General features: G+C 36.9%; 1 protein-coding gene and 2 pseudogenes across 1 annotated transcript; 2 read left to right on the plus strand and 1 right to left on the minus strand.

Moving 5' to 3' along the window:
• Nucleotides 1–5,466, plus strand: LOC135116669 (farnesoate epoxidase-like; annotated as a pseudogene).
• Nucleotides 5,467–5,794: 328 nt separating this feature from the next.
• On the plus strand, nt 5,795–11,384 carry LOC135117484 (equilibrative nucleoside transporter 4-like). The gene is given in 13 exon segments (XM_064036822.1): nt 5,795–6,205; nt 6,208–6,252; nt 6,255–6,357; nt 6,942–7,096; nt 7,521–7,728; nt 8,117–8,262; nt 8,265–8,353; nt 8,441–8,516; nt 8,590–8,802; nt 9,174–9,361; nt 9,677–9,805; nt 10,201–10,312; nt 10,752–11,384. Coding segments are annotated over 13 exon segments (1,662 nt in total). The 5' UTR covers nt 5,795–6,189; the 3' UTR covers nt 10,934–11,384.
• Nucleotides 11,385–19,580: 8,196 nt separating this feature from the next.
• Nucleotides 19,581–25,616, minus strand: LOC135117557 (enhanced level of genomic instability 1-like; annotated as a pseudogene).
• Between the last annotated feature and the right edge of the window lie 806 nt (nt 25,617–26,422).

Genomic DNA, 26,422 nt, shown 5'->3' on the forward strand with positions numbered 1-26,422 from the left:
GAGTCTACGATTGGACTTTGTCTTGATTCTTGATGACGTATTCTCTTAAATAACATTGCGGAAAAAGTAAATATGTATCATAATAAGTTTTTGAAAATAACGAAAATCACCGTAACCACTAACAATTTACGCCTGAAAATGGTGTATTAATTTGGACTTTACCTCTTACTATATTTGACGTTGACAAAAGGATAAGGTTTAACTGAGCTAAGGACATAAATACCCCGAACAAGTATGAAGAAACTTAATAACTTATTCAAACATAGATTTGATCTTTGAAAGACCCATCGGCGCATACAATAAGTAGGGACGTAATCAGGACATCACCTTCAGTTCCCTGTAAGCAGTTAGTAAGAACGATGTGGCCCCTTATAGCATTCTCAGTATTTTTAGCGTTCTATTTCCTCAAAAATAAATTCAAAAGACCACGCCTATATCCACCAGGTTGCATTTTTAAGTTTTCATTTATATTCGTTGCGAAAATATTTTATCGCTTGTAAACTTTTAGGACCGACACCTTTGCCGATTTTGGGAAACTTGCTATCCGTTGCTTTGAACTTGAGGTCTAAGATACCTCACCATACCCTATGGCGTCGTTGGGCAAACCTGTATGGGAACCTGCTGGGTTTGAGACTGGGACTCATCAATGTTGTCATTGTCTCGGGGAAGGATTTGATAAAGGAGGTGTCAACTCGTGAAGTTTTTGACGGGAGACCCGATGGGTTTTTCTTCATGATGAGATCGTTCGGTAAAAAGCTCGGTAAGCTATTTTCATTTTTTTTATAACACTTGGTAGGTAACGCAGTTTTAATCACTGTAACATATTTTCATATAAAGTCACTTTGCTTATCAATGCACCCACAAATATTTTAGGAATCGTTTTTAACGATGGAACCTCGTGGTCCAAGACAAGGCGCATTGTTCTAAAATATCTAAAAAGCTTTGGATACAACACACGTTTCATGGAAAACTACATAAGTGAGGAGTGCAGAGAGCTTGTTAAGTTGAGAACAAACGACGCCGGGAGGCCGATACTAGTGAATAACATGTTTAATATTACAATCGTCAATATACTGTGGAGGCTCGTCGCTGGGAAAAGGTCAGTACTGAGTTTGTTATTTACATACTTGCATATCATAAAACTTTAATCTTATTTATAGCCGCATACCTATACCTAAAGTCAAGAAAATAAGTGTTACTCATTTAGAATCTACAGACCAAAACACACAGCCACAAAAACAAATACCTATAGTTTTGCTGTTTATGTTTATGCACACTCAGTGCATAAATACCTAATTCATTAACGTATTGCAGATACGATTTAGAAGACAAAAGCTGAAATTGCTTTGTGACCTGATAATGAGGCTGTTTCGTGCTGTAGATATGAGTGGGGGTATACTGAATTTCATGCCGTTTATGAGGCATGTGTTCCCAGGACTGTCAGGATACAAAGAATTGAGTGGCATACATAAAGCTCTTCATGAATTCTTGAAGGTGAGGTGACGTATTAATGGATAAATAATCGGTGTGATATTTGCATGATTAGAAGCAGTAGTCAGAGGTGTTTTACAAACTTTTTGAATATTATTTCTACGTTAGCAGTTAAAGTTGTGTTTATTATCTTAACGGTGAACTGCAATGGTTTGAGTCTTATTAGAGTTATTAAAGTCTCATTTTACATTGATTAAATATTTTAAGTTATATTGGAAACTAAGTCAAATAATTGAGACAGACAACGCCAAAACAGAATTTTCCACATATTTTGACTTAGTGGTGGAGGGACAGAAACACGTAAAAATATAATATGGTGAGGTCAAGTTTACAATAACAACATATCTCACCAACGATAAAGTTATTATTCAGTTCAGGGACTGGTGTTGTGCGTAAGAAACTCTGAATACTGTTGACAGGTTTATTATCTTTTCAACAAGTATTTTTATTCTGAACCAATTAAATCTGCTTTCAATAAAGGCGACAATTAGCTCGGTTGACTGGTAATAACTTGCAATGCTTTGACATTGCGTATCGCGGGGCTTTATTTAAATTGACTTAGCATTTTCAAGTACATATTTGTGTGCAGAATAAATTTAAATCTACGTATGATTACCATGAATTATATCAGACTACCGACTGATAATAATATACATTACGTTTAGTCAGAATAAGCCTGTCCGCGCGTATAAAATCAAAAGACTGCTTTATGTATTGCTATCACTAGTTCGAGGTCTCCCACACTTCCTATTTGCTATAATTGTGCTTATATAATTAAATGCAATTTTGTTCTAATGCGTAATCAACAGGAAACCATACAACAACATGAACAAAGCATCGACGTCAACAACCCTCGTGACGTCATTGACGCCTTTCTCATTGAAAAATGGAATGCAAAGATCAATTCTGTACGTACCTATATATGGCCTATTCTATATCTGTGTCTATTATCTATATTACTTCCCCTACTAAGTACTAAAACTACTTTTAACATGAAACCTTGTTAAGATGGTTTCTCTGTTCTGTTTTTAAAGTCTTTTAGGAAAAATCACATACAAAGAAATAGTTTATTAACAAACATGAGAGTTGGAAATTGGGTGATGAATAAGATAAAGTGTAGAGTTAAAAAAGGTATGATGAAAAAAATCAGGGTTAAATAATACAGTTCACAAGTGGAACAAGTTAATGACAATATCTTTGCTTTTGCAAGATAATGTTTAAATGTAATTAACTTATCTTATATTTGTTAATGAAAAATAACTTATTTTTCGCTGACGTAAAAAGCTTGTCAAATAACAAACATGATGTTTTCTTAATTACATGGAAAAGACACTCATTTGTTAGGATTGTGTATTCTATCATAATCGTGTACCGTTTTTTGTTTTAATTTATTTACAGTTCGTTCGGTCATAATGAGTTCACTTGTTTTTATTCGAACTCATATCATAGGACCAATGTGCTACTTTTATCAGTTTTATTAAAGTAAGTTTTCAGTTCAAAATGGACCTAACACCATTGATGAAAAACTTAAAAGCCTCGGTGGGTACTTCTTGACCTAGTAATAGGACTATCTGTATACCATTAACCCTGATAAAACAAAACCAACAATAAAAATCCACGTTCATAGAAACTCCCACTGTATTACAATCTAACACCTTCAAAGACCGCAGAAAAACAAACTTTAATGCGCAAAGCAATTACTTATTAAATTACTTAATAATTTGATGACGAAATATGATTGATTCACAGAAAGACGCTCGTCATCCTAGGTTTATCAATACCGTTACCATCTTTCTATCTGTACTGATACCTATTTGTACGCATACAATATGCTAATGAGTCTGTTTGACTGTTCCAATCTGTGGCACTTTCCTCACAAACTTTCATGTATATGAAATCTATTTTGATATTTTCCTCTTTGCTCATCCATCATCACATTTAGTTACAGATGAAGAACTTCAAGTTGTTTGCCTAGATCTCCTGGAAGCTGGCATGGAGACAGTTTCCAACACCGCGGTATTCATGCTGCTGCACATAGTCTTGAACGATGATGTACAGAGACGGCTGCATGACGAGATTGATGACGTCATCGGTCCCCTCAGACCACCTGCACTCAGCGATAGAGCCAGGTTTCATATTTTCTGTGTGATTTAATAAGATACCGCATAATACTTATCTTTCACCCGTGCATCGGAGAGCACGTAAATGTCAGTCCTGCGCCTGATTTCTTTCCGGTCGTGTCGGATTGCCGTCCCATCGGGTTATGAGAGTGAAGGAATAGGGACTGCACCTGTGTCTGCGCAAATGCTCGTGCAGTATAATTATGTCCTGCGCAGCTGGCTAATCTCCTTAAAATGAGAACAGCCGCCGTGGCCGAAATCGGCCGTGGACGCCATTATTATTATAACAACAATGTTTTATTCACCTTGCTTTGAACAGAGGCTATTGTAGCTCACCTGATTTCATGATGATAGCGGTACTGAGTGCTCTAATTGCAGTCAACTTAGGGAAAATGTCCCTACCTGTTTTAAAGCCCCAGATTTTGATGCAAATGGTCATGTGCTGAATATAAATTCCCTGTACGTAACCGATGTCTGTAATTTGTAAGGATGGTGTACACCGAGGCGGTGTTACTGGAGTCCTTACGAATATCAAGTGTCGCAGCCATGGGCATCCCGCATATGGCCCTTGAAGACGCGAGACTCGGCAATTACATTATACCCAAGGTACTGCACTTATTGGAAACCTTTAACGTTTCGTTCCTATAATTGTGATTGCTTCTAATTTGTTTTAATTAATGGTTAACTAGAGTTTTCTATTGATTAATTGGTCACAACAAAGTTAGATTGAAAATACTGATAAACTCAAAGACAATCATAATTAATAAGGAAATGATTAGTGCCTTTCAACGGCCTAGACGTTGGGGACTTGGGGCTGACTAGATGCGGATAGCGGCGGATAGGTCTCCTTTCAGAATTAAACAGCACAATACTGGTATCTCTGTTTTATCAAGGCTTTGCATTTATCGGTAAATCTACGATTTTTACAATATTTTTATATTTATGAAGTTGATGATTACGGTGCTACAAAATAAATAGTAGTATTATTTAACGAGCATTGAATCAGCTAATTTACGTAATTCAACCATAGTCTGAACAATTTTACAAATGGTTTACCAATCCATTAACTCTTAATGCGTTACGTTATTTAAAAATGCTAATAGGAACGCAAAATTATATAGAAGGTGCGTTTAAATTAATTCGTGTTAATGACTTTCTAATTAGTGTATGTTTCCCAGGGGACATTCATTCTGTTGTCTATGTACGATCTGCACAATGGAACGCATTGGAAGGACCCCGACACATTCCGACCAGAGAGGTTCATCACTAAAGAAGGAAATCTTATTCAAGAAGAGTCGCTTATGCCTTTTGGAACAGGTTAGTTCTTTTTATTCTTTTAAAACCTGTTTTATGTTACCTTTGCTAAAACCAAACAGGCATTCTAATTTTAACTCAATATGTTACAAAAATGGTATGTACGACGTACGTAACTCGTTCACAAACTAAAGTTAGGTTCTTATTTCTGTTGACTGACATTTGATATTTTTTCCAGGAAAGAGACGTTGCATAGGGAAGGGTTAGCTCGATCGGAACTGTTCATGTTCCTTACGCATATTCTGCAAACGTTTCGTATCAAGATACCAGAAGGGGATACAATACCATCTATAGAACCTAACGACGGTCTCGCTGTCCGCCAAACCATTCAGAGTAATTTTTGAAAAAGAATTTGAGTCTTGTCATTTGTTCTAACTGCCTTTACCTACTTGATGAATGGAATAACACTGATTTGATTCTTGTGAATGGAAAGACGGTTTAACTAATTAAATGTCGTTAGCTCTTGCTCAACTTGTTTTATTGATGACATTAGCAGAATTGTTGTGAAATAAGACTTCCTCGTCATGATTTAAAAATCAGATTCTCAAAGCTAATGTAAATTAGTAGGCAGTAACAACACAACGTCTTTGAAATGTTACGAATTCGACTAACGTGGTCTTAACTGTGTAGCCTAAATCTGTATAAAATGTTCATGCATAATGCTAGCTAATTTGATACCTAATTTGTAGGTACCTACCTATTATTCCTAATTATTGCCTAAGTATTTCGAAACTAGTACCTGTAAGTAGTTACCACAAATGTTACTAAGGAACCTGTTAGCTGTTAGTCTTGAGGATGCCTAGGGGTAGCGACTCGCACCCAAACTTGTCCCCTCACTGAAAATCGATGTGTATCGCGCATGCGTAAAGATTTTCTTTCGCTGCCTGTCAAGACCGCCGGCGAAGAATATTGTTTATAACACAGTGAATATTAAATACTCTACAAACAAAACCATTCAAAATAAACCACAAATTTAATAATACTAATACAAAATTAGTAACTCAATCAAATGTGAATATAGTATTAAGTGAAACATAGAAGCACAAAGAAAAATCACGGATATACGTAGGTGTGATTAAAATTGACTCTTATAGATTTTAAAACAAAAGCTATCATCTATTAAAATAACTAACATGCGCACATTTTGTTTTGAACTGATTAAATCAATTGTAATTTAGGATTGTAACTGTAAACAAATAACAAGAGTGATTGTAAAGAAATAAAGGATGTAGGTAAATGTGAGAGTGGTGATACATTTGGCAAAATGAATGAGACGCTAGGCCGGGGTACGCCCGGATCGAGGCGATCCGTGCGGCGCGCGGCGAGCCCTGTCTTCGATGCCGGACCCGGGGGCGCCGCCGCCGGACCGGTACAACTCCGTCTACCTCACGCTGTTCGTGGCAGGAGCTGCATTCTTACTGCCATTCAATAGGTAATCTATCATGTGAAGCCCAAGTTCACCAACAAATAGAAGTCAGTAGGTATAACTGTTTGCTATGTATTTTCACGATCTTCAAAATAGAACAATTGTTTTAAGAAATAGGGACGTTTACACTATTGATGTACTAGGGCTAGCGTGAAGGTAGTTTAGATGTGTAGATGATGTTTTCCCTGATTTATTTTTAACCATGTTTCTTTACCTGCGGACACCGGATATTTAAACCTAAGGAATGCCTTCGATAGTTTTATATCCGTTTGCTCCTGGCGCCGGAAATTCTTCCGGGAAACCAAGTTAAGCAGATAATTGCTATGAGCTTTTCCTCTGAACATGCATAATGTGTTCTGGTCAAGATAAATTGCTTTACCCAGTGAAACTTAGTCCAATCTTATAAAAGGTCGTTCTACATATCTCTTTTAACATATCTTCTTTCTTTATTCATGTAAAACATATTATTAAAGAATTAAGGTCAAAAGTCGAAAACTTTAAGGTACACATCAGGTAGGTACTTATGTACCTGCCTACGTCAATCTAAGTATATGGGATATCAGGTTAATACCTTTGTTGTTATATTTCAGTTTCATCATGGCGGTCGACTACTTCCAGATGCACTACCCGAACACGACGATAATGTTCGACATGTCGACTGTGTACATAGCTTCAGCGTGCGTCGCTGTCTGTCTCAACAATCTCCTGCTCGATCTGTTTACTTACAACACTAGGATCACTTTCGGTTAGTTCCTTATTTATAGACACATTTCTAGAAACCCATTGCTGAACTACGCTGGTATATAATTACTTAAATGGACTCGCTTCATCGAAAACGATAAATTGCAAGCTTCTTCATGAAATGCAGATTTTGTTCAAACAAAACAAAGCCTAGTCGAACTTTCATCTAGTTTCATCAGTTTTTCCACGGAGTCTCTTGCTGGTTCTTCTCCAAGAGATTTACTTTTTATAATCAGCACAGGTGTGCGCCTTCCGTTCCATAATAGTCTGCACAGGCCTATTTAAAATGAAAAATTTTGAGGTTGACTATGGCTCACTTTCAAACAATTTCAATTCATCTACTCTAAATCTTTACTTTTACACTGCAGTCTTGATGACTTGTACAATCCTTGGAAGAACTTTATACTCAATAAGTTTCAATCTTCCAGGAATCCTAGTCTCCCTGGCGACGATGTTATTCGTAGCTGTGTGCAACATTGGCTGGGACGGGTTCTCAACGCGGGTGTCCTACACCATCAACCTGGTTGCCATCGGAGTGGTTGCTTTCGGGTGTACCGTGCAGCAAGCCTCGTATTACGGCTTCACTGGTTGTCTGCCGCCGAGGTACACCCAGGCTGTGATGGCGGGCGAGAGTAAGTTCCACAAAAAATCTTCTCAAGGAGGAAATCGACACTACTAACTTTTAGTCGGCCGATAGTTTGTTTGGGCTCATAAATCAGTACGAAGATCAATGGAAAACACATTACAAGATCTGGTATTTAGCCGGTTTAGAGCGGCTGAATAGTTTGATTGAATTCACGATTTTCCTATTTTCCCCTTATCGGGTATAGGGCCGTAATAGGGCAGATTACTTTAATCGTTACTAGTTACAGTCTTAAAGCACTTATTGTTTTGTCAATTAATGTACCTATCGGTTTTCTGTGTTTGTTATTGTACAACGTAATTATGTTTGGAAAGCTTTAGGATATAAGAAGCACAATTAAACATAAAAAGGAAATTGTATTTAGGCCCTTATTTCCTTCAGGTGCTGCTGGTTTTGGGTGTCCTTAGACCGGATTGTCACCAAGTACGGTTTCCGTCAGCCGCAAAGAAGCACATTCATGTTCTTCGTATTCTCCATACTGATCTTGCTGGGACATTCCATGTTGCATCACGTAATGATGCGCATCCTCTCGTGCAACATTACTTGCGCCTCACTAATGAATCACGCCACAGGAGGCGTATTCAGCTTCACTTGAATCCTAACGAAGATGCTACCTTGGTAAGACTAATAGAGGAATTTCACCTCTATATTGTAATAAATAAATACAGGAAACAATAAGCCTTAATAAATAAAACTGAATTTCAGATGGAAAGCGAAGCTGGTGAAGCTAGTTACGGCGTTTTAAAACTTCAAAGTCCTGTTCTCTCGACAACTGGACAAGGTATGAATCCTATTTCATGTACAAACTAAATAATTATACCTATCAAAGTATTTATAATTATTATTATTTTCAGGAGAAATCGAGAGCAATGCCTTTAGCTTCGCCAACCCAGTGTATTCGCCGACAGCTGTCGCGCCAGTGCCGGCAGAGGGCGCGGTAGAGCAGTTCCCTGAAAGCGTGGCGTCAGAGACCTCCTCCACTCTGCGCACCCCAAGACCTTCCTATAAAGTGGAAGACGTGGTCTTTGAGTCGCCTGAAAGACCCACCTCCTGGAGAGCCTTCAAACGTAAGCATGTTGATTATTTTATCGAATCATAAATGAGAACCAACCTTCTACATAGGCTGTTATTAGAAAGATGAAATTAGTAAATATCGGTTAATGGAATATTACAAACAAACAGGAATACCGAATACCTACAGTGCACAGTACTTTCTTTAAAGACAGATGTCGATGGTAACATTTTGTAACCTTGTCCATCTTAGTTTGAGGATTACGGCTTAGGAAGAGACTGAATATATCGAAATAAAGCTCGTCTCTAGGACAGCAATTGCGCTGTTTACTATCATCATCTGTTTGCCTTTTCCCAACTGATCAACTGCAGCTGAGCACCAGTCTTCTACATAGCACATCATCAATGTTATTACGTGTGCTTCCAGGTGGGGTGTTGGCTCGGTGGGCAGTGGCCCGAGCGATCTACCCGTACATGGTGTCAATCGGACTGGTGTACTTCACCACGTTGAGTCTGTACCCTGGCATCGCCTCCGAGGTGCCCTCCTGCCGGCTTGGCACCTGGATGCCTATTATACTCATGTCTGCCTTTAATCTTTTCGATTTTATTGGAAAAGTAAGTGGTTCTTTTAATGCCTTTTAGTCATAGTTAAGAATGTTAAGAAAGTACAGATACAAGCACGGACCACAAGAGTGAATTTTTGGTACCTACCTTTGGTGGCATAGTTTGGTGGATAAGTTTCACGTTCACGTTAACAATTTAATTGCACAATGGACCGATATTTTTTGTAATTTCCTCAATGAGGTGGCAGAAAAGTTACGATTTTTCACCTTGTGCTTTTGATTTCTCCCATTATCTCTCAGGGTTATAATTTTGCCCTCCATAGCACTGAAGATAAAAAGCTTCTTAGTAAAAGTTATTTTTGTTCAGATAGCGGCAGCATGGCCATATGAATGGAGTCGCAGTCAGCTGCTGATGGCGAGCGGGCTGCGGTTGCTGTTAGTGCCGCTCATGCTGCTGTGCGCTGCGCCCAGACATTCGCCTCACATCGTTGGAGACGTACGTAACCTATCGTATTCTATACTAATATAATAAAGAAGAAATTTTTGCTTGTTGATTTGTACCCCAAAAAGGAAGCTGGACTAGCTAGTAAAATATGCTAGAGGTACTTATATTTTTTTCAAATGCGGGAAGAAATTCTCCAGGTATGTGCATTAAATTGCGGGAAAACAGTCTTAGATACTCGGAAGCAACTTAACCTTATTTCAGTGAGGGCATTCGTCAGTATTTTACTGAGTGCACTACAGTACTATTTTTCTTCTACCTAAGCGAATCGGTGAAATACACAGCAATAAGGTAGCAAGTAGAGACGACCAACACCGACCTCTAGACCGATTTAGTTGTTATGTACCTAGTACATGTTAACTGTGTCATGTAAATAAAATTCATTTCAGGTGTACCCTATATTATTTTCCGTGGTGCTTGGCTTCTCAAATGGCCTGTTTGGCTCGGTACCTATGATACTAGCGCCATCTCGCGTTGGACGGGAACATCGTGAGATTGCTGGTAAGTATACCGTTCCGATTTAATATTTTTTTCAGTACCTAATCTACCTACTCGATATATTCCATTACTTTCTACATATACATATATGTATAAGTCGTTGGAAATAAATGCACTATCTCTGTGGTGCAGATAAGATAAATAATCTCAAATGTATTTGTTGCACAGCTGATTATATGAGATTGTAGAACAAACCTGTAAGTGAAGCAGGCAAAGTTTTAAAACACCCAAGTCATACAATTTTCTTCCTATACCTACCTAAAAGTTTACAAGGCGCACTTGGTTGCCCGGGTCGGGTAACTGGATTGAGGAGGTCAGATAGGCAATCGCTCCTTGTAAAGCACTGGTATTTAGCTGCATCTGGTGAGACTGGAAGCCGACCCGAAAATAGTAGGGAAAAGCCTCGGAGGATGATGATGACCTAAAAGTATCTCGTTGTCAGGTAACATGATGACACTTTCATACAACGGCGGGCTGCTATCGGGCTCGCTGGTATCGTACTTACTGGGCATGCTGGGAGCGCCGGCGGGCGCGCCGTGCCGCGTGTACCCCACGCCGCCGCTGCCCACGCTGCCGCCCGCCACGCCACCCAACGTCACCTATGCCGTCACCGCGTCGCACTAGACTAAGAAGGAAAGATGACCGAGATGATGATGGACATGCCATAAGGCAGGTAGGTCAGGCGCCTTCTTGTAGGTCAAGAAACTTAGGTATGAGTGTCCAAAACGATCATTTATTAGAACTATCCTCATTCAGAGACATTTAATGATTACTAAGTAACTCCTTATGATGGATTGTCAAGGAAATCCTTCACTAAGGAATGGCTTTAGTAACCATTAAATGTCTCTGAGAGGGATAAGAGGCTTTCGCCGTTCGGGTTCCTTGGCGTATGAGGGCGGAGCGAGTAACTTTCCTCGATCCCCGAACACCCGCGTTTAACGCGCTAATTTCTTAGAAATTTTGCGTTATGACATCTCCTCTAGTCATTTGGTTCTCCATGGCCCTATGTGTGAGATCTGAATACTCGCTCGTCGTGAGCACGCTATTGTCCTATGACGATTGATCGCATCTAGTACCTAAAGAAACAAACCTGTATCCATTCTGTTCTCATGTGCACCTGTCGTTATTCTATATTTCAACACAAGATGCAAGCAATCTTCATAGCACATAATGTGCGCATGACCTGTGATTTACTGAACAATAAGCCTTAGGAACTTAATATATATTATGTACTATGTTTTGTCACATTACCTACCTGATGAAAATAATAAGTTACCTGATTTGTATTATTTTCGTTCAGTAGATATATTTAAAAAGAAACTTAATTATTTAATAGCATTACTTATCAATAAATGGGAACGAAATATTTTAGGGCTGAAACGACTTTTCATTTTGTAACAACACGCTAACAAATAGGACAGTTTTATTTGTGAAACTATAAAAGGGAAATGAGTTTTTTTTTGCAGATATTTACCTATGTTAATATATTCTAAGACAACATTAACGATAGATACACACATAGATTAAAATAACGATATCAGGAATAGGCTAGGCTATTAATTCATAAGTTGCGTGTACAAATAACTTTGTAATTTGTAACCTATCAAAATAATAACAGTTGATCCTTATCCCTTTATCCCTAATATAAGTTAACTCGATAATAAGTCGGTTAAATACGAAGCGAGTGGATTTCTTACTGGCAAAGTTTTGATATAGTTTGCCAGTAAGATCCAGTGAATGCTGACACCTATCAAAATAAGTAGATATAGGTAATATTATAAGTAGGTCCATATTATATTGTAATTGAGCTGAAAATGTACAGCCTATATTCACTAAAATATACAACTAATCAGTAAACATTCCGCCGTTACAATTAAGTATGATAAAATATTTCGTGACAGCGACTTTTTGCTATTAAACTTACATAGGCACTTTGATTGTTACGATAGTAGTTAAATAGATAGTAAAATAATATTTTTTAATGATAGTTATTATTTAAATACCCTTACAAGAAAAATAATGACGATCGCTGTCATTAGTTAATCTATATTTTGCAGTTTTGCGTAAAACGGAATGGTTGTACATGTTAAAGAACCCTTGTGAGACTGAACACAAATGTTATTGTGAATGGATAAGTGACTTATTATGACTTGTATGTATTATTGTAAAATATCAAATATGAAATGGCTACCTCTTGCTTTTCTACGAAATGTATTTGTTCTACAATGTAGATATTTGATTGTACATAGCACCTGTGTAAATAATTATCAATTAAATAGAAACATATCTGATTATTTTTTTGTGTCATATTTATTAACTTGCCGAAGCTTTTAGTGCAGAAAATATTTCTTTTGTTCTTCTGCACTCAAACTTCAGCTGATACATTTATCTTTCCCGACTTTCCACCATTTCCCAGGTCCGTGAAAACCTGGAGTTTTAAAATATCCTATTTTAGTACGTAATATAGTGATTTAGCCAATTCAGAAACGTGTCAAAAGCGTCAAGCCTGGTTATTTCTAAATAAATATTTGTTTACACGAGCACATCACACGTAGGACGCATGCGAGTTGTCGACGCGCGACGCCACCCAGGGCGCCTGGCGTCGCGCGTCGCCTCTTAACGAAGGAAGGAGGGTAATGCTGTTCGAACTTATCACAGCATACCTAGTATATTGTTCTTTATAAGTATATATGTAAGTACGTTATTACTTATATTCAAGTACATTATGTTTTAGTTTACATGGGTAACTAAACAAGTATGTAGCAAATTTTTTTATGGATCAAGGAAAAGTTCAGCAGGTTAGGTACGTTTTAACTTCCTATGGTTTTTCCGTCGATTCCGGTGTAATATAAGCTAAAATAATCAAGATGAGGATATTAATACTGTCTTATTGACATTAATTTACGAAAATGCACATATGAATATCGCGGTTCCTAAGGTCCTGTTATACTGAGGTTATTTCCACAGAAATCTTTGCCTTATTATTAACATTTCTTTGGGTTTCTCTACTCAAGTAACTATAAATCCGTAAAACACGAATGTGACGTTGAAAAAGCAACATTTCTTTAACAAGTAAACAAAATCTGCTTCGACTTAATGATAAAGTCAAAAGTTTAATTAACGTAAAGTCGATTGATAAATCATGGCAAAGGTCGTCCTATTTTTAAAGAGGTCTGCCAGACAAAAGAACTTGTAACTGGCGGTTTCTAGTAACTACTATATTTTAATAAGCGCATTATTAGACTTCTTATAGAAAATAATCTAATATCTATGAGCAATTTTCTGCACAACTTCACATTACTGACTTATTTCAGAACGCTTATCAATAGTGTTCATTTGATCCGAGGGCAATGTCCCTACGCACGATATATGTCATTTTAGAATAATCTTCTTTGTCATTCATGAATGTAAGTGAATAGTTTCGCTGCTAAGTAGTTTATCAATTAATTATATTTTTATAGAATAGTAGTAGGCATATAGATAAGTGACTAGCATTCAGTTCTATGTATTGTGCTCTATCAATAGACCGTGCCTTCCGAAATTTGTCTCGTCTGAACATGACATAATAATTCATCCATTGGTTGCTTTAAAACATTATTAAACAACAGTACCTACCTAAATATTAAGTCCCAAGTACACCGCACTGACCACTGACGGATCTACCGTAGTGGACACTATGGGCAATTGGCACATTTCTTATTTTTATACTCTGTCTTACGTTCAGGGTATGTTATAGGTATTTTCCTATATAGGTACTAGCCTACGTTCCTCACCTTATATATATACTCCCTTTGTACCCCTTATTTACCTATCTGTAAGGGGACCTATGTACTCTCTTATGTACTATACCTATACTAATTCTATGAAACCCCGTATATGTTACCCTTTTACTCTTTTACTTTCTACGTGTTATAGGTACCTACTCCCCGAATATACTCCCTTATATAGGTACTACCACAGATTACTATAATAGTTGGTACTACCCTTACGAACTTCTACATGTCCCTGTAGGTATGTGAATATATGAGAGTTTTCATCATATGTTTGTGATGGATATACCGCCACAACCTTTTTAAAGGCTGATCGCCAACCTGGTTCACCAACAACATTTACGACAGTCAGTTTTCTTACAACAACTGTTTTATTTGAAAATTTAACATATAAAATCAAAATAAACAGTTGTTTTAAGAAAAGCTGACGTTTCTGTTGTCGGTGAATTTGGGTCTGACACTCCTAAAAATACAAAACGAGTAGTTTCACCGCGGCTTCACCAGCAGCATAAAGTACAAGTAGGTAGTGGTCTTGAATGGATGTTTCCGAAAATTCATATGTTAACTTATCTACCCAGGTGAACTTAACTACGCAGAAGTGAATACACACTACATACCTACATTGTGATAAGTTCGGCAGCTTTTCTCTGCAGTTTTTTTATTGCACTGACTCGCGCTCGTAGGTACTACTATTTCTTTCGTTACCTAATGTCCATACTTCAACGCTTCTCAACCAAATAACTATATCCTAACCAGAGGTATGCAAATGTGAGTTCGTTTATTTGTCACTCCTCCGCGGTTAAATTGAGAGACCGATTTGAATACTTTAATATTGTAAAATAGATGGGACCCTTCAACCCTTGCAACGGTCACAGCGTCCTGACTTATTTACCAAGATAAAATGCAAACGTTAGATCTCTGAAATGCGCAGGTAACGTTTAATACAGTAGGTAGGTATTTTTGTTAATCTGTAAGTATAATGTTTTCAAGATGAAACACGAGACCCAAAGCAAGCAACCTCTGCCACCAATCACGTTTACGTAAAGACGTAAAAGTAGTGACGTTCGCAACTTATTAGCACCAGATTTAATTGAACTTATGACCTGTTAGTATCGGTCTCGTTTAGGTAGGTACACGCTCGGTGCTTCATTACAATACCATTGTACAAGACTTAAAGATTAGACTAGAAGATAATTAGTAAAAATATAGCGTTAATTAAGATGACTTTGGTGTTATATCAGTGTTAAAGTGTTAAAGAGGTTGTAAGATTACCTACCTTCATTAGTTAATCTGTATGTATCTTTAGCCTGTTTAATATGGTCCAAAGTTTAAGGAGAGAGGATGTGACGTGACCAGCCTTAACATAATCTACTTCTCTTTACGCATCTACCGAATTTCATAGATCCTCAATGCGTCTTGCCTTTAAGCATCTTATCTACTCTAGGTTCACATGCCACGTTTACGACTCTGAATCTTTTCTGAAAAACCCGTAAAAAACTAGTTACTTACATAATTTGCTATTATTTCCGCAACAATGTATTCGATTACTCAGTGCATGATACAACTCTTAGAACGTTACCAAAGAATGAATATCTAAAACGAAACGTTTTACATAGATGAAGGTACATAGAGTACTATTTCATGGCTCATAATTATCAACATGTTATCCGGAAAATGATTACCTACTTATTTAGGGGAAAATTGAGTTAACTAGCGATTAATATTTATGCATCAATGATATAATTTTCCTTTTGTTTCTAAACTGATGATGTAACCACAATATAACTTACCAAATTACACCAAGGTCTGGCAAAATTACTATGTTCCATCCCTTGACAGCGGGCAACCCGTGACTTCCAATTCAATGTAGTTCCACGCTATCATTTCGACCTTGTTTAATACAATATGAAGGGTCATACATTGACCTTTGTACCTGAACTTCAAATGTTTTGCATCCGTTCTGGATGTTTGTGATTTATGAGCACATTAATTGTATCAGCTAGTAATACATTGTGTATCTATATAATTTATTATTCTCAGCTTCCTGTTCAACTGAACATTTATGACAATTTAGATTAAATAGAGGTCTTACTAATGGTATAAAGCGGATAAGATTTCTAATAATAGCATTGTAAATGTTCTATTCGTAAGAACAAGCTCTAAAACTATCATATTACATTACCTAATGAGTACCTACCTAAACCTTACATCAAGCTACTCAAAGACTCAACCATAGACATTGCAATCACATAAAATATCTGGATCTAAGGTTAATGAAAGACAGATTCGATTGTAAATAATAATTTAATTAATATCGTTAACAATAGTAAGTATACATTATGATATCACAATTGGAAGGAGTGGCTGGAGTGCCACCGGGTGGTCGGTCGTCAAGCGTTGGTGTCATCTACCGACGCTATTGAGGGATGGCATCCCTAGATGAAAACTCGAGTGGTGTGTTCAACACTTTCACACTGGCCTATCTCTTGCGGCGGCGCGTGCGGGAGCGCTGCGAGGAGCGCGAGCTCCACTCGAGGCTCAGATCACTGGACGAGGGCGGCGTCTCCGGGAACTGCGCATGCGACGTCCACCGGCACGAGTCACACGCTGATTTCGGGATCTCTGGTATTTTTCCTGGTTTCACATTCGGACTGTACGACTCCAGAATGTGCTTGTAGGCGCACTCCAAAGGTTCGGGACTCCGTCCCCTGGCTGCACACAAACGAGCACGCACGCAAGCTGTGCAATAACCACAACGGTCTTCGCGAAGAGCACTTCGAACCATTTTGAGTAATGTGTGAATATGGTGACGCACTTTGAGGACTGAAGCCGGTTGTCAGAGAGCGATGATATTTATGCGCACGCCGGGCGTCGCGCACGCGCCTCGCCGATAACCCCGGCTCCGGCGCCAGTGTTACCGACCGCGCAACACCAACTGAGCCAGTGCCAGAAAAAATCCTAATAATTTATTATTATATCAACCTAATCAACCACTTTAATGATCGCCAAGTTATCATGTATCTCTACTACTTATGTTATGTCCAAATAGTATGAGTAATAAACGTGAGTTTTTGGATGTTTGTTCGTAAATAAACTTTTAACTGACCTCTGTAAGATGACTGAATTTGCATGAAATGTTCACATGTAGACTACTATCTTATTTACGTACCTACTTAGATGTAAAATGCTTGTATTTGAAAGATTTTTTTCAGGATCTAACCAGCATCTAGGCCAGGCTTCATCCCCATGGAAAGAGGTTTTCAGGTCTAATAGGCACCTTATTACTTAAACAAAACGATGATGATCAGGAATTTCGAGTTGAAGTGACTAGGTATCGCACGATTCTCGTCAAATAGTTAAGGTTTAATATATTAGATAAAATAAATGGTGATTTCAGATGGGAAAAGTTAATTGAAAAGAATTGTACACGAGGCTGCCCTGGTGAGTAGATACAGCGCGCGTGTACGATTGTGCGTGTGTGACACTAGCAGTAAATTATCTTATAGTACCTACACGGATACTTATAGGTACCTAGTAGTAGTAGATACACAATCATATTTCAAGTAATGTCGTAGTAGTAAGTAATATTTTACGATTTACTGCTGCACATGGTTACAATCGGCTTGATAACACCGAGCTCCAGTGTCTATCACAAGCCGAAGTCGTAAAACACTGAAGATAATACTAGCTATCTCAATTAAAAGAAAAGTAAGGATCCAAGATGCAGAACAAATCCTTATAAATACAGTTGCAGTCCTACTTTCTGAAGCACACGACACGAAGCTTCTAAAAGGCTCAATCGTCATGTGTCCACTGCTACTACTGCGAAAAGCCCTAGGTTGGTATTTTGGTGACTAGGATTACCCGACTGAACTAAAAGAAGGGTTATGTTTTCAATACTTGATTAGGAAAGTATGTATCTTAAGAAAAATATTGAGTGAACATACGTTTTTACCCTATTCGGCCTCAAGAAACTGTATAAGTACGAATTTTAACAGATGTTCAGTAGTTGGAATGGCAAAACAAGACACTCGCGTGTAATGAGCTGAATCAAATCAACTAGAATATTAGGTGCGATTGTTATAGCATATTCTAGATAAAGGCAGCTTAGTTGCTCCACATCTCTACCGGTTATTACCAGTCAATGATACTCGTTAGTGATCGTAATGCATTGATGCGATATGTAAATAACTTATCTCTACAAACAAATAAATAAATTAGACGACGCCGAAGCGACGTCTCATATCTGAATTTAAAGCCAAACAGGACATATTCATCAAGTACATTTAAATTTTATGTGTATGGGTCAAGAATCAAAAATAAGTCACTGTATAAATATTAATAACGACTTTGAAGTTTGTCGTGCACGCAAATAGCCGAAGAAATGCATTCTGGAAACATCTGGACGTAGCTGTGGCTGTTATCTATCGGCAACACGGTGTAAACAAGTGGACTATTTATAAAGTCCTGCAAATAACTTGACCACTTTGTGACCGATCGTATCGGGACTTTTCAAAGCCTTCACTCGAGGTCGGTGGGGCCACCCACAATGATTCACAACCAACATTGATAGTAACGTTAAACTAAGCTGATTGATAGAAGTTACTACAATATCTATTAATAAGTAGGCAAGATAACCTTTACCTATTTGTTTTAAATATTTTATTTTCTTCTCTTGTTGCTAGTAGGTAGTACCAGGTTTTGCAGGGTAAAGTAGTCATCATAATTAATGTATTCCTAAAGTTCAAAAAAGGTACATAAGGTTGCAGAAGACTGCCAAATGATTGATTATGATCAGTGGAAACCAGGTTTCAATGACATTTTCAGAGACCGAGAGCGGGACTCTAGAGACTAGGATATGTGCTGTGTAGTATATAGCACACAGGGGCTTCGGGGATCGCATCGGCCCTCTTTTTTTCGAAGTTAAAAATTAAGTATCAAATGGCGATGAGGGAGTGTCAGGCTTTTACTGACTAAAAATCCGCCGTGTTCCTTCTTAGGGCTTTATGTACCTACCAGGGCCGCGGTAATATCCCGCAGCCCAATTCGCAATAGGACCGGCCCTGAACCTGTCATACAATTCCTATTAGCAAGCTTCACGCTACTAATGTCTCGAAATAGCTACCTGTGCATCCGGCTAAAAATAAGTCCCTAGTAAATGGGTTATCTTACAGTGATTTTTCTAATCTTATTTTAATGAAGTTCTGAGCGAGTTCACAATAACTCCAATACATTGCAAAACATAAACAGGACACACTTTTATTTAAAACAATGAGCATAAAAAGCCAATAATTGAATCATTAATTGGTGGTACGCCCTTCGAGATGATGAAACTGTCGTGTCTTATTACGGCCGGATTATTCTCATTCACTAATCAACGCTCGGGGTTGCCTGAGTAAAGTGATAAAATTCTTGCATTATGTCGGCCCAATTGCAAGCACTATTTCATTGATGACGCAATTTCATGTCTGTACACAGTTAGATTAATTTAAACACATTAATTCATTTGTAAACTCCTGTTTTATTTATTAAATATCAACAACACAATAATTATGATTGATGTAAACGTGATGTCTTAAAGATAAACTCCGTTATTGATTAAAGATTTTTAAGAATCATTATTAGGCATTTTTCTGTTGTTATTGTCTAACTGTAATTACTAATTAGCACGATCTGGATGACCGCGTAGCCACGGACATATCTTATCTCCTTTTACAAAATGTTTCTTTAAGAATTATCATATTCTTCATTAAGAGCGAGTGTTTTCCTTTGAAAAAAACCCTGAAAAATAACTATTTACATATTTATATTAAGAAGATTATCTTTTAAATTGAGTATGATGGATCATCACATACAGAAGTCTCCGTTGAGTCCTCATTAGGTGTAATTAAGAAAAATATGTGTAATGATAAGAGGTCATTGACTACAATTTTTATACTGTGCGTATAAAGACGCGATTTGGGAAGGCAACAGTGGTATGTTTTAAATTCTATTAGATAGGAAATTACAAATACTTACATAGAATTAGCTATAAGAAATAAATAAACTTAGGTAAGTAATCGCATATTGAATCAAAATGAACAACACAGGCGCCTGATAGCTTAACTGTACAGAATGGAAAACTAGAATGAAAAAGTGTATTTCTGCATAGAAGGCGCGAGAAAAGTTTAGGGAATTAAATTCCCTTCAAGGCACGTTGTAATTTAATTGAACAATAGTAAAACCTTAATGAGATCTGTTTAAATAGGTATGTATTATGCATATTTGTCTACAAAACCATCAAACGCAAAAACGGTTTACAAAAAAAGGATATTGCTTGTTGATCTGCCAATTCTCACACCAAGCATTACTACTTCGGCTGATGGCAGATAAACCGTATCTTCAACATGATTTCACTTTTACGCTCGCACTCACTGGTCGAACCCCGAAGTGTACAGACGTTTAGAACAATCTATTCACAATTCATTTATTTTATTGTCACATAGAAAGTTTTGGAAGAAACTTAAAATATACCTAACATGTAAGATACGGACTTATCAACAGTTCTAAATTTTCGCAGTCGGGTCACAGCGGCAGTTGGCGCCAAGTCTAAATTTACAAAGTCAAGAACTATAATAGGAATTCAAAAGATTGTGTTTATATAAACTGCCTGTTACCAAGTAATTAATTACATTGAAAAACATTAAACTTAAGACAAATTTGTTATTTTACAGATATTGTTATCTTCACACTTACGTGATTAAACAATCATTTTGTTCACAGACAGACTAAACAGGAATAAGTGCCAGTTGCCAACAGATAAATTGTATCAAGTTGGTGTTCTTTGAAAAATAACTTTAATTTTAGCAACATGATCAAAAATAACTGTTTTATCAAATGTTGCGTAATTATCTACATGTTTATGAGTTCTCGGGTAATAATGATCCATGGTCAGAGTTCGCGGACTTTGAAAAAAAACTTTCTAGCATATCTGATAAAGGCCCTAAATACTTATGCATCTAAAACAACAGTATACCACAAAGAGTTAACACTGGAAAATTACCAACTGGACATTTTCACCATAGTTATTTACATTTAAAAAATATGTAACTATACCATTTACTTACTATTTCCACATTTTGAAATAACTATTATTATTTAAATTAAATATTTTCTAAAATACAATTTACCTACAGTACAAGAAACATTATAAAATCATTCATCTATCATTCATTAAAATTATTAATGTTCAATTTAGTTCCCTCATTAGAACACAAACTGTCACAGAGGTTATCGAAAGTATCACTTTTACAAAGAATACTGAGCGATTTGAGATAGTGGCAGAAGCGATTGTTCCTCTTCATGTTGGTATCATTTTTGTTCTTTTCTAGCCTACATATAGTTCTGCAAGAGGGCCAGTAGTCCAACGCGAGACTTCTCCTGTCCAGCACAGCTGACGCATTCAAATACCCAGTCACACTGCTGTGCCGAGATACGACCCTGTCTCGTTGTCTGAAACAAATTACAAACACAATTAAACTAATTACATAACAATGTTACAAGATATCATTAATACGTAGAATCCCAAGATGACATTAAAACTTGACCCTTTGTTTCGTACCTAACTCCAATCCGTTTTACTCTTTCATTTTGTAACAATCGATTTATCACTCAAAAAAAAACTTGAAAATTATGAACCTAATTAAGAGATACATTTAAAAATCGTTTGTTAATTTGAAGCGGCCAAAGAAGTCGTGGAAAATTGTGGTTAAGTGACGAGAGAATGGCGTAAACATTAGGGCGTTTACACATTACGTCGAAGCTGCACCGGGTTTTTCTCTTAACGCGTAGTTTTTAAGCAGCGCTGCCGTAATGTATGAGCCACATCCATTTGGGACTACCGCAGCCGTGCCGCATACCAAGTCAGTGGTGGTAACGCTGCTGCTGCATGTGTAAAAGCTCTTATTGCAGCATCTGTGAGACTTTCGTGACGAGTTCAAGGGCTAAGTTTCGCTGCACAGCAGATCAAGTCTCAACAAAATAGGCGACCGTCATTTACAAGTAAAATCGTGGCCCGGTTGCGCGAGCCTTCAATATTCTGTAGATAATACAGAATTCGAGAATATGTTATAAAAAAATAATAATATAATAAGTACCTGTGTAAATTCATTCCTGGGAAATGTATGTTTGTGTTCCTATCACACCCCAACACATCTTGAGCTGTCACAATGGAACTGGTGACCATTGTTTGACAAATCTCATTAGTTACTTCATATTCATTATGATAAGAGTCTAAGTTCTCTCTCTCTGAAACACTGTGACCTTCAGGGAAACACCAAGGGTCTGATGCAATATTCGTATCGGAATCTGGATTGATGTGACTGATATAATCTGCTAAAGAAAACGCATCTGCTGCATTAGCCATTGCTTCAAGTTCCAGACTAACATTCTTCCTACTTGGTGGAGAGTCCTCAGATTTATTTTCTGTAGCCAAAAGATGAGGCATACTCCACCAAATATTAAATATCTGTGCAGGATAAGTAAAGTTTGTATGTTTTTCTGCAAAATCATTCCAAATTGTATTTGTTTCCAAATTCACAGTTGGGTCTACTAATGTACCAGTTCTTCTTTCTGAATCATCATTATCTGCCCATGACATGCAAGAATTTTCCTCATCTATATTGGCCTTGTATAAATCTACATTTTGGGATGCTGTTTCGTCTTCTGATGCTGCACCGTTTAAATAACTAGTTATATAGAACTGTAAATAATTAATCGTTTTTCTAATGTCTCCTTTAAAGTAATTAAGGAATTTGGCTCCAGCACCTGGCCAGCATGTCCCACTATCTGCCAGACACATTATATCCAGCCAAGTACCAAGCATCCGAGGTAGAAGTGGATACATCTTCAATATTTTTCCATTTTGCAAAAATCTCTGTAAATGAGGACACACTAGAGATGATGTGATTAATATGACTGGCCGTTTAGAACACTGGACCAACTGCACAATAGCAGAGGAAAATCCATCATCCTGATCAAACACAATGTCTGCGTCATCAATCAGAATAAGAGATGAGTCTGTTCTAGTACTTTCTTGGCTGTATGACTGTCCACTTGATGTACCACTTAGGACTTCGGTTTTTCCTACTTCTTTTTTAGTTTTCTCCTCTATGGACTTTTTTGGTCTTCCTCTTTTCTTAATTTTTATTTTAAAATCAGGTTGACTTTTCTCTTGTGACTTCTGACTGTTTTCCATGTTTCCAGTTCCTCTATTTACTTTATGCGACTGTGTAGCTTCTTGCAAGTCTTGCAACATTATTTTGCCTGTTCTTTTACTACTTGAATTAACTTCAATGACTTTCATAGATAAATCGGATGCAACTGCATAGATACTAGCAGTTTTACCACATCCTGTAGGACCAGTCAATATTAGGAGGTTGTTCATTGACTTCATACTTTCTCGACTGTCTGTGTCAGATTGATAGTAGTCAGAGGAATCTGACCCAGGTTTTGATTTTGCCTTGAATTTAACATTATTCTCAGTCCATGATATCAACCATTTCCTTAATTCCTTTACAGTTTCAAAATTACCTATGATTTGACTTGTTGACATAGCCTTGTATTTGTCAGTCCAGTTTAGTCTGTCTGGGCTATCATTGGTAACATCAACCACATCACCTATTATTTCAATACTGTTATCTACATCTACAAAATTCTGAATACAGTCTTTAATTTCTCCCCTTGCTTTTCCTCTCAAATAACGATATGTTCTGTAAACTGGAAACTTTGGATGCAACTGTTTTATTATTTGTAACATTTTTTGTGTACTCCTCTTCTGATTAGCATCTAAGCAATAAGAATGAAGTGGCTGATTGAGACATAACAATTTTCGAAAAGCATCTTCTCCATAAGACGATGGACAGGTTTCATCAGTTATATTTATTAAAGGAATATTGACAGGAATTTTGTTTTCTTCTAAATTGTTGTATTGGCGGACATGAACAACTACTGGAAAGCTTGTATCTGGAATAGAGTTAATTTTTGTTGTTGAATGATTTTCTTTAATTTTTCTGGCACTCCACTTTGCAAGAATTTTTGCTTAGCTTCTAGAGCAGCAGGATCTTGTTTAGGTGTAAATATGGGAGCTAGTTTTGCTGGTTTCTTAGATATAACTGTTTCCTTGACAACCTTCTCTTCTTTTTCTGGCTCTTACTTTTCACAGGTTCATCAGAAGTTTGATTAGATTTTGTATTCAGAGGTTTTTGTCATTGATTGTACCATTAATGTGTTTCTTCTTTTGGGTGTGAAAATATGTAAATCTTCATCAGAACTTGATAGACACATGTCATCTACATATTTCATTGGTCTTTTCACAGACCTCTTGGGTCTGCTGTCATTATTAAGTATAGTATCTTCAGATTCATTGGGTTTAGCATCAAGTTTAACAGTTCTTTTCCGCTTTTGTCTGTCTTTCTTGCCCAAATTAGCTTCAACCAGAACATCATCACACATTGTGATCTCTTCAACCAATACTGCTTCAGGAACATGAATATTCTCTACATCCACGTCTTCATTTTCATAGCTAAGCCCATTTGCTTTGCTCACTTCCTCTACCTGAACTATGGTGCTCACTTTATCTGGACTATTTTCTTCTATAATGTTGACTGTATCACCAGAATCCAAAGGCTCTTTTATCAAACTCAGCTTTTTCTTCTTTCCTCTCTTTTTGTTTCTTGTTTGTAACTTTACCTTTATAATATTTTCATTCTCAGTACTTGTAGGTGATACATCAGAATCCCTATCCACTTTTTAAAATAACAAAGCATACTTTCCTTTTTCTTTAAAGATGGGGACAATTTCTTTAGAAATTCTTGATCTTCTTTAGATATGAACTTTTAACTGGACTTACATTAATAGGGTCTTCAATTGTGTTAAAGATATCCACATTTGTTAATGTCTTAGGTTGTTTCTTTCTATTATTATTGTTGGTAACTTCTACCTTGTCTTTATGTTTCTTTGGGTCAATACTATCCTTAGAAACAGTTGCCTTTGACTTTTCAGTTTCTTTTACTTTATTGTCCTTTAAAATCATACTTTTCAATTTCTCTGCTCTCTTCTCCAATTGCTTTCTTATTATATTGTCTTGATATTCTTCTATTTCTTTGTTTCAGTATGGACCCTTTCGCTTCATTTTTTTGCAATAATAAGTTTCTTTTTTTTATTTTTTCTTTCAAGTGCTTCTTCATTATCTGAATTCTCACTGCTTTTTCTTTACCAGGAGAATTGGTCCCAAGACTTTTATTTCTAGAGTCCATTAAAAGCTTGAATGCATTAGTCTGTTTCTTTTCTTGGCTTGTGACAGCTAAAGGAATACTATCAGTCACATCTTGTATATCCACTTCTGTATTGGAATTCTTAATGTTGTCACTTATTTTAACAGTTTCCTTTTTTCGTACCATTTTAAAGAGATAGTTTTGGTCTCAATTCTTCAAATTCGCCTTCGATTATAAAAGGTTCTTTCCCACTGTTTGGAGACTTAATAACAAGAGATGAAATTAGGATTTTGAGACATCTAGCACATCTTGATCCTCCTCTCCATCCTGTCTGAGTTTATACTTCCTTAACTTCCTTTTGAGTACTTTGGTGCATTTGTGATTGTATGTATTTTCCTTGGACTTAAGAATATGTCGACGTCTACGATTCTTGCTACAAATTAAAGGATTGGTTTGTCGTCCACTGTGAAGAGTTCAGTCGGTAACAAAGTTGTCATTCCTTCCCTGAAATATAAAAGAATCATCTTAATTTGTATATTTTATTGTAATGAGCAGTTAAAGTGAAAAAATGGATCATGCTTTTCGACAACAAACTGAGTTACATATACTGACTATTTTTCTTCTGACGGATAAAATACCACCAATAACTTTATTGTACGAGGATATATTTCAAAACACTGAAAGTATTTCACGGAATATGTCTAAATATGTTATGAATACATACCGAAATCAATTTTGGCATTATTGTAAGCGACGAACGTCACTTTGACATTTTAAGTACAGTTGTCATTGTCAGGCATGGGCATGGGCAAAGTTGACACATAAAATACAGATTAAATTATTAAAAAAATGCTACTAAAATAAATAAGGCGCTTCCCAGACAAAGTTATTAAATGTGCACATGTATTGACGTGTGTGTGCAGTGCAGTGTAAGTTTACATAATATTGAAGTTTAGCGCAATTTCAGCGCTCTCTAGACGGTCAATATAATTGCGCATCATTTCGAGAATAAATTGGTCGTCAAAATGATTGCTAAATAATATGATGTTGTATTGATTATTTATTTAGTTTTGTTTAGTGTAAGTTTTCAC

This window comes from Helicoverpa armigera, chromosome 11, assembly GCF_030705265.1.
Source record: "Helicoverpa armigera isolate CAAS_96S chromosome 11, ASM3070526v1, whole genome shotgun sequence".
In the NCBI taxonomy this organism is placed as follows: Eukaryota; Metazoa; Arthropoda; class Insecta; order Lepidoptera; family Noctuidae; genus Helicoverpa; species Helicoverpa armigera.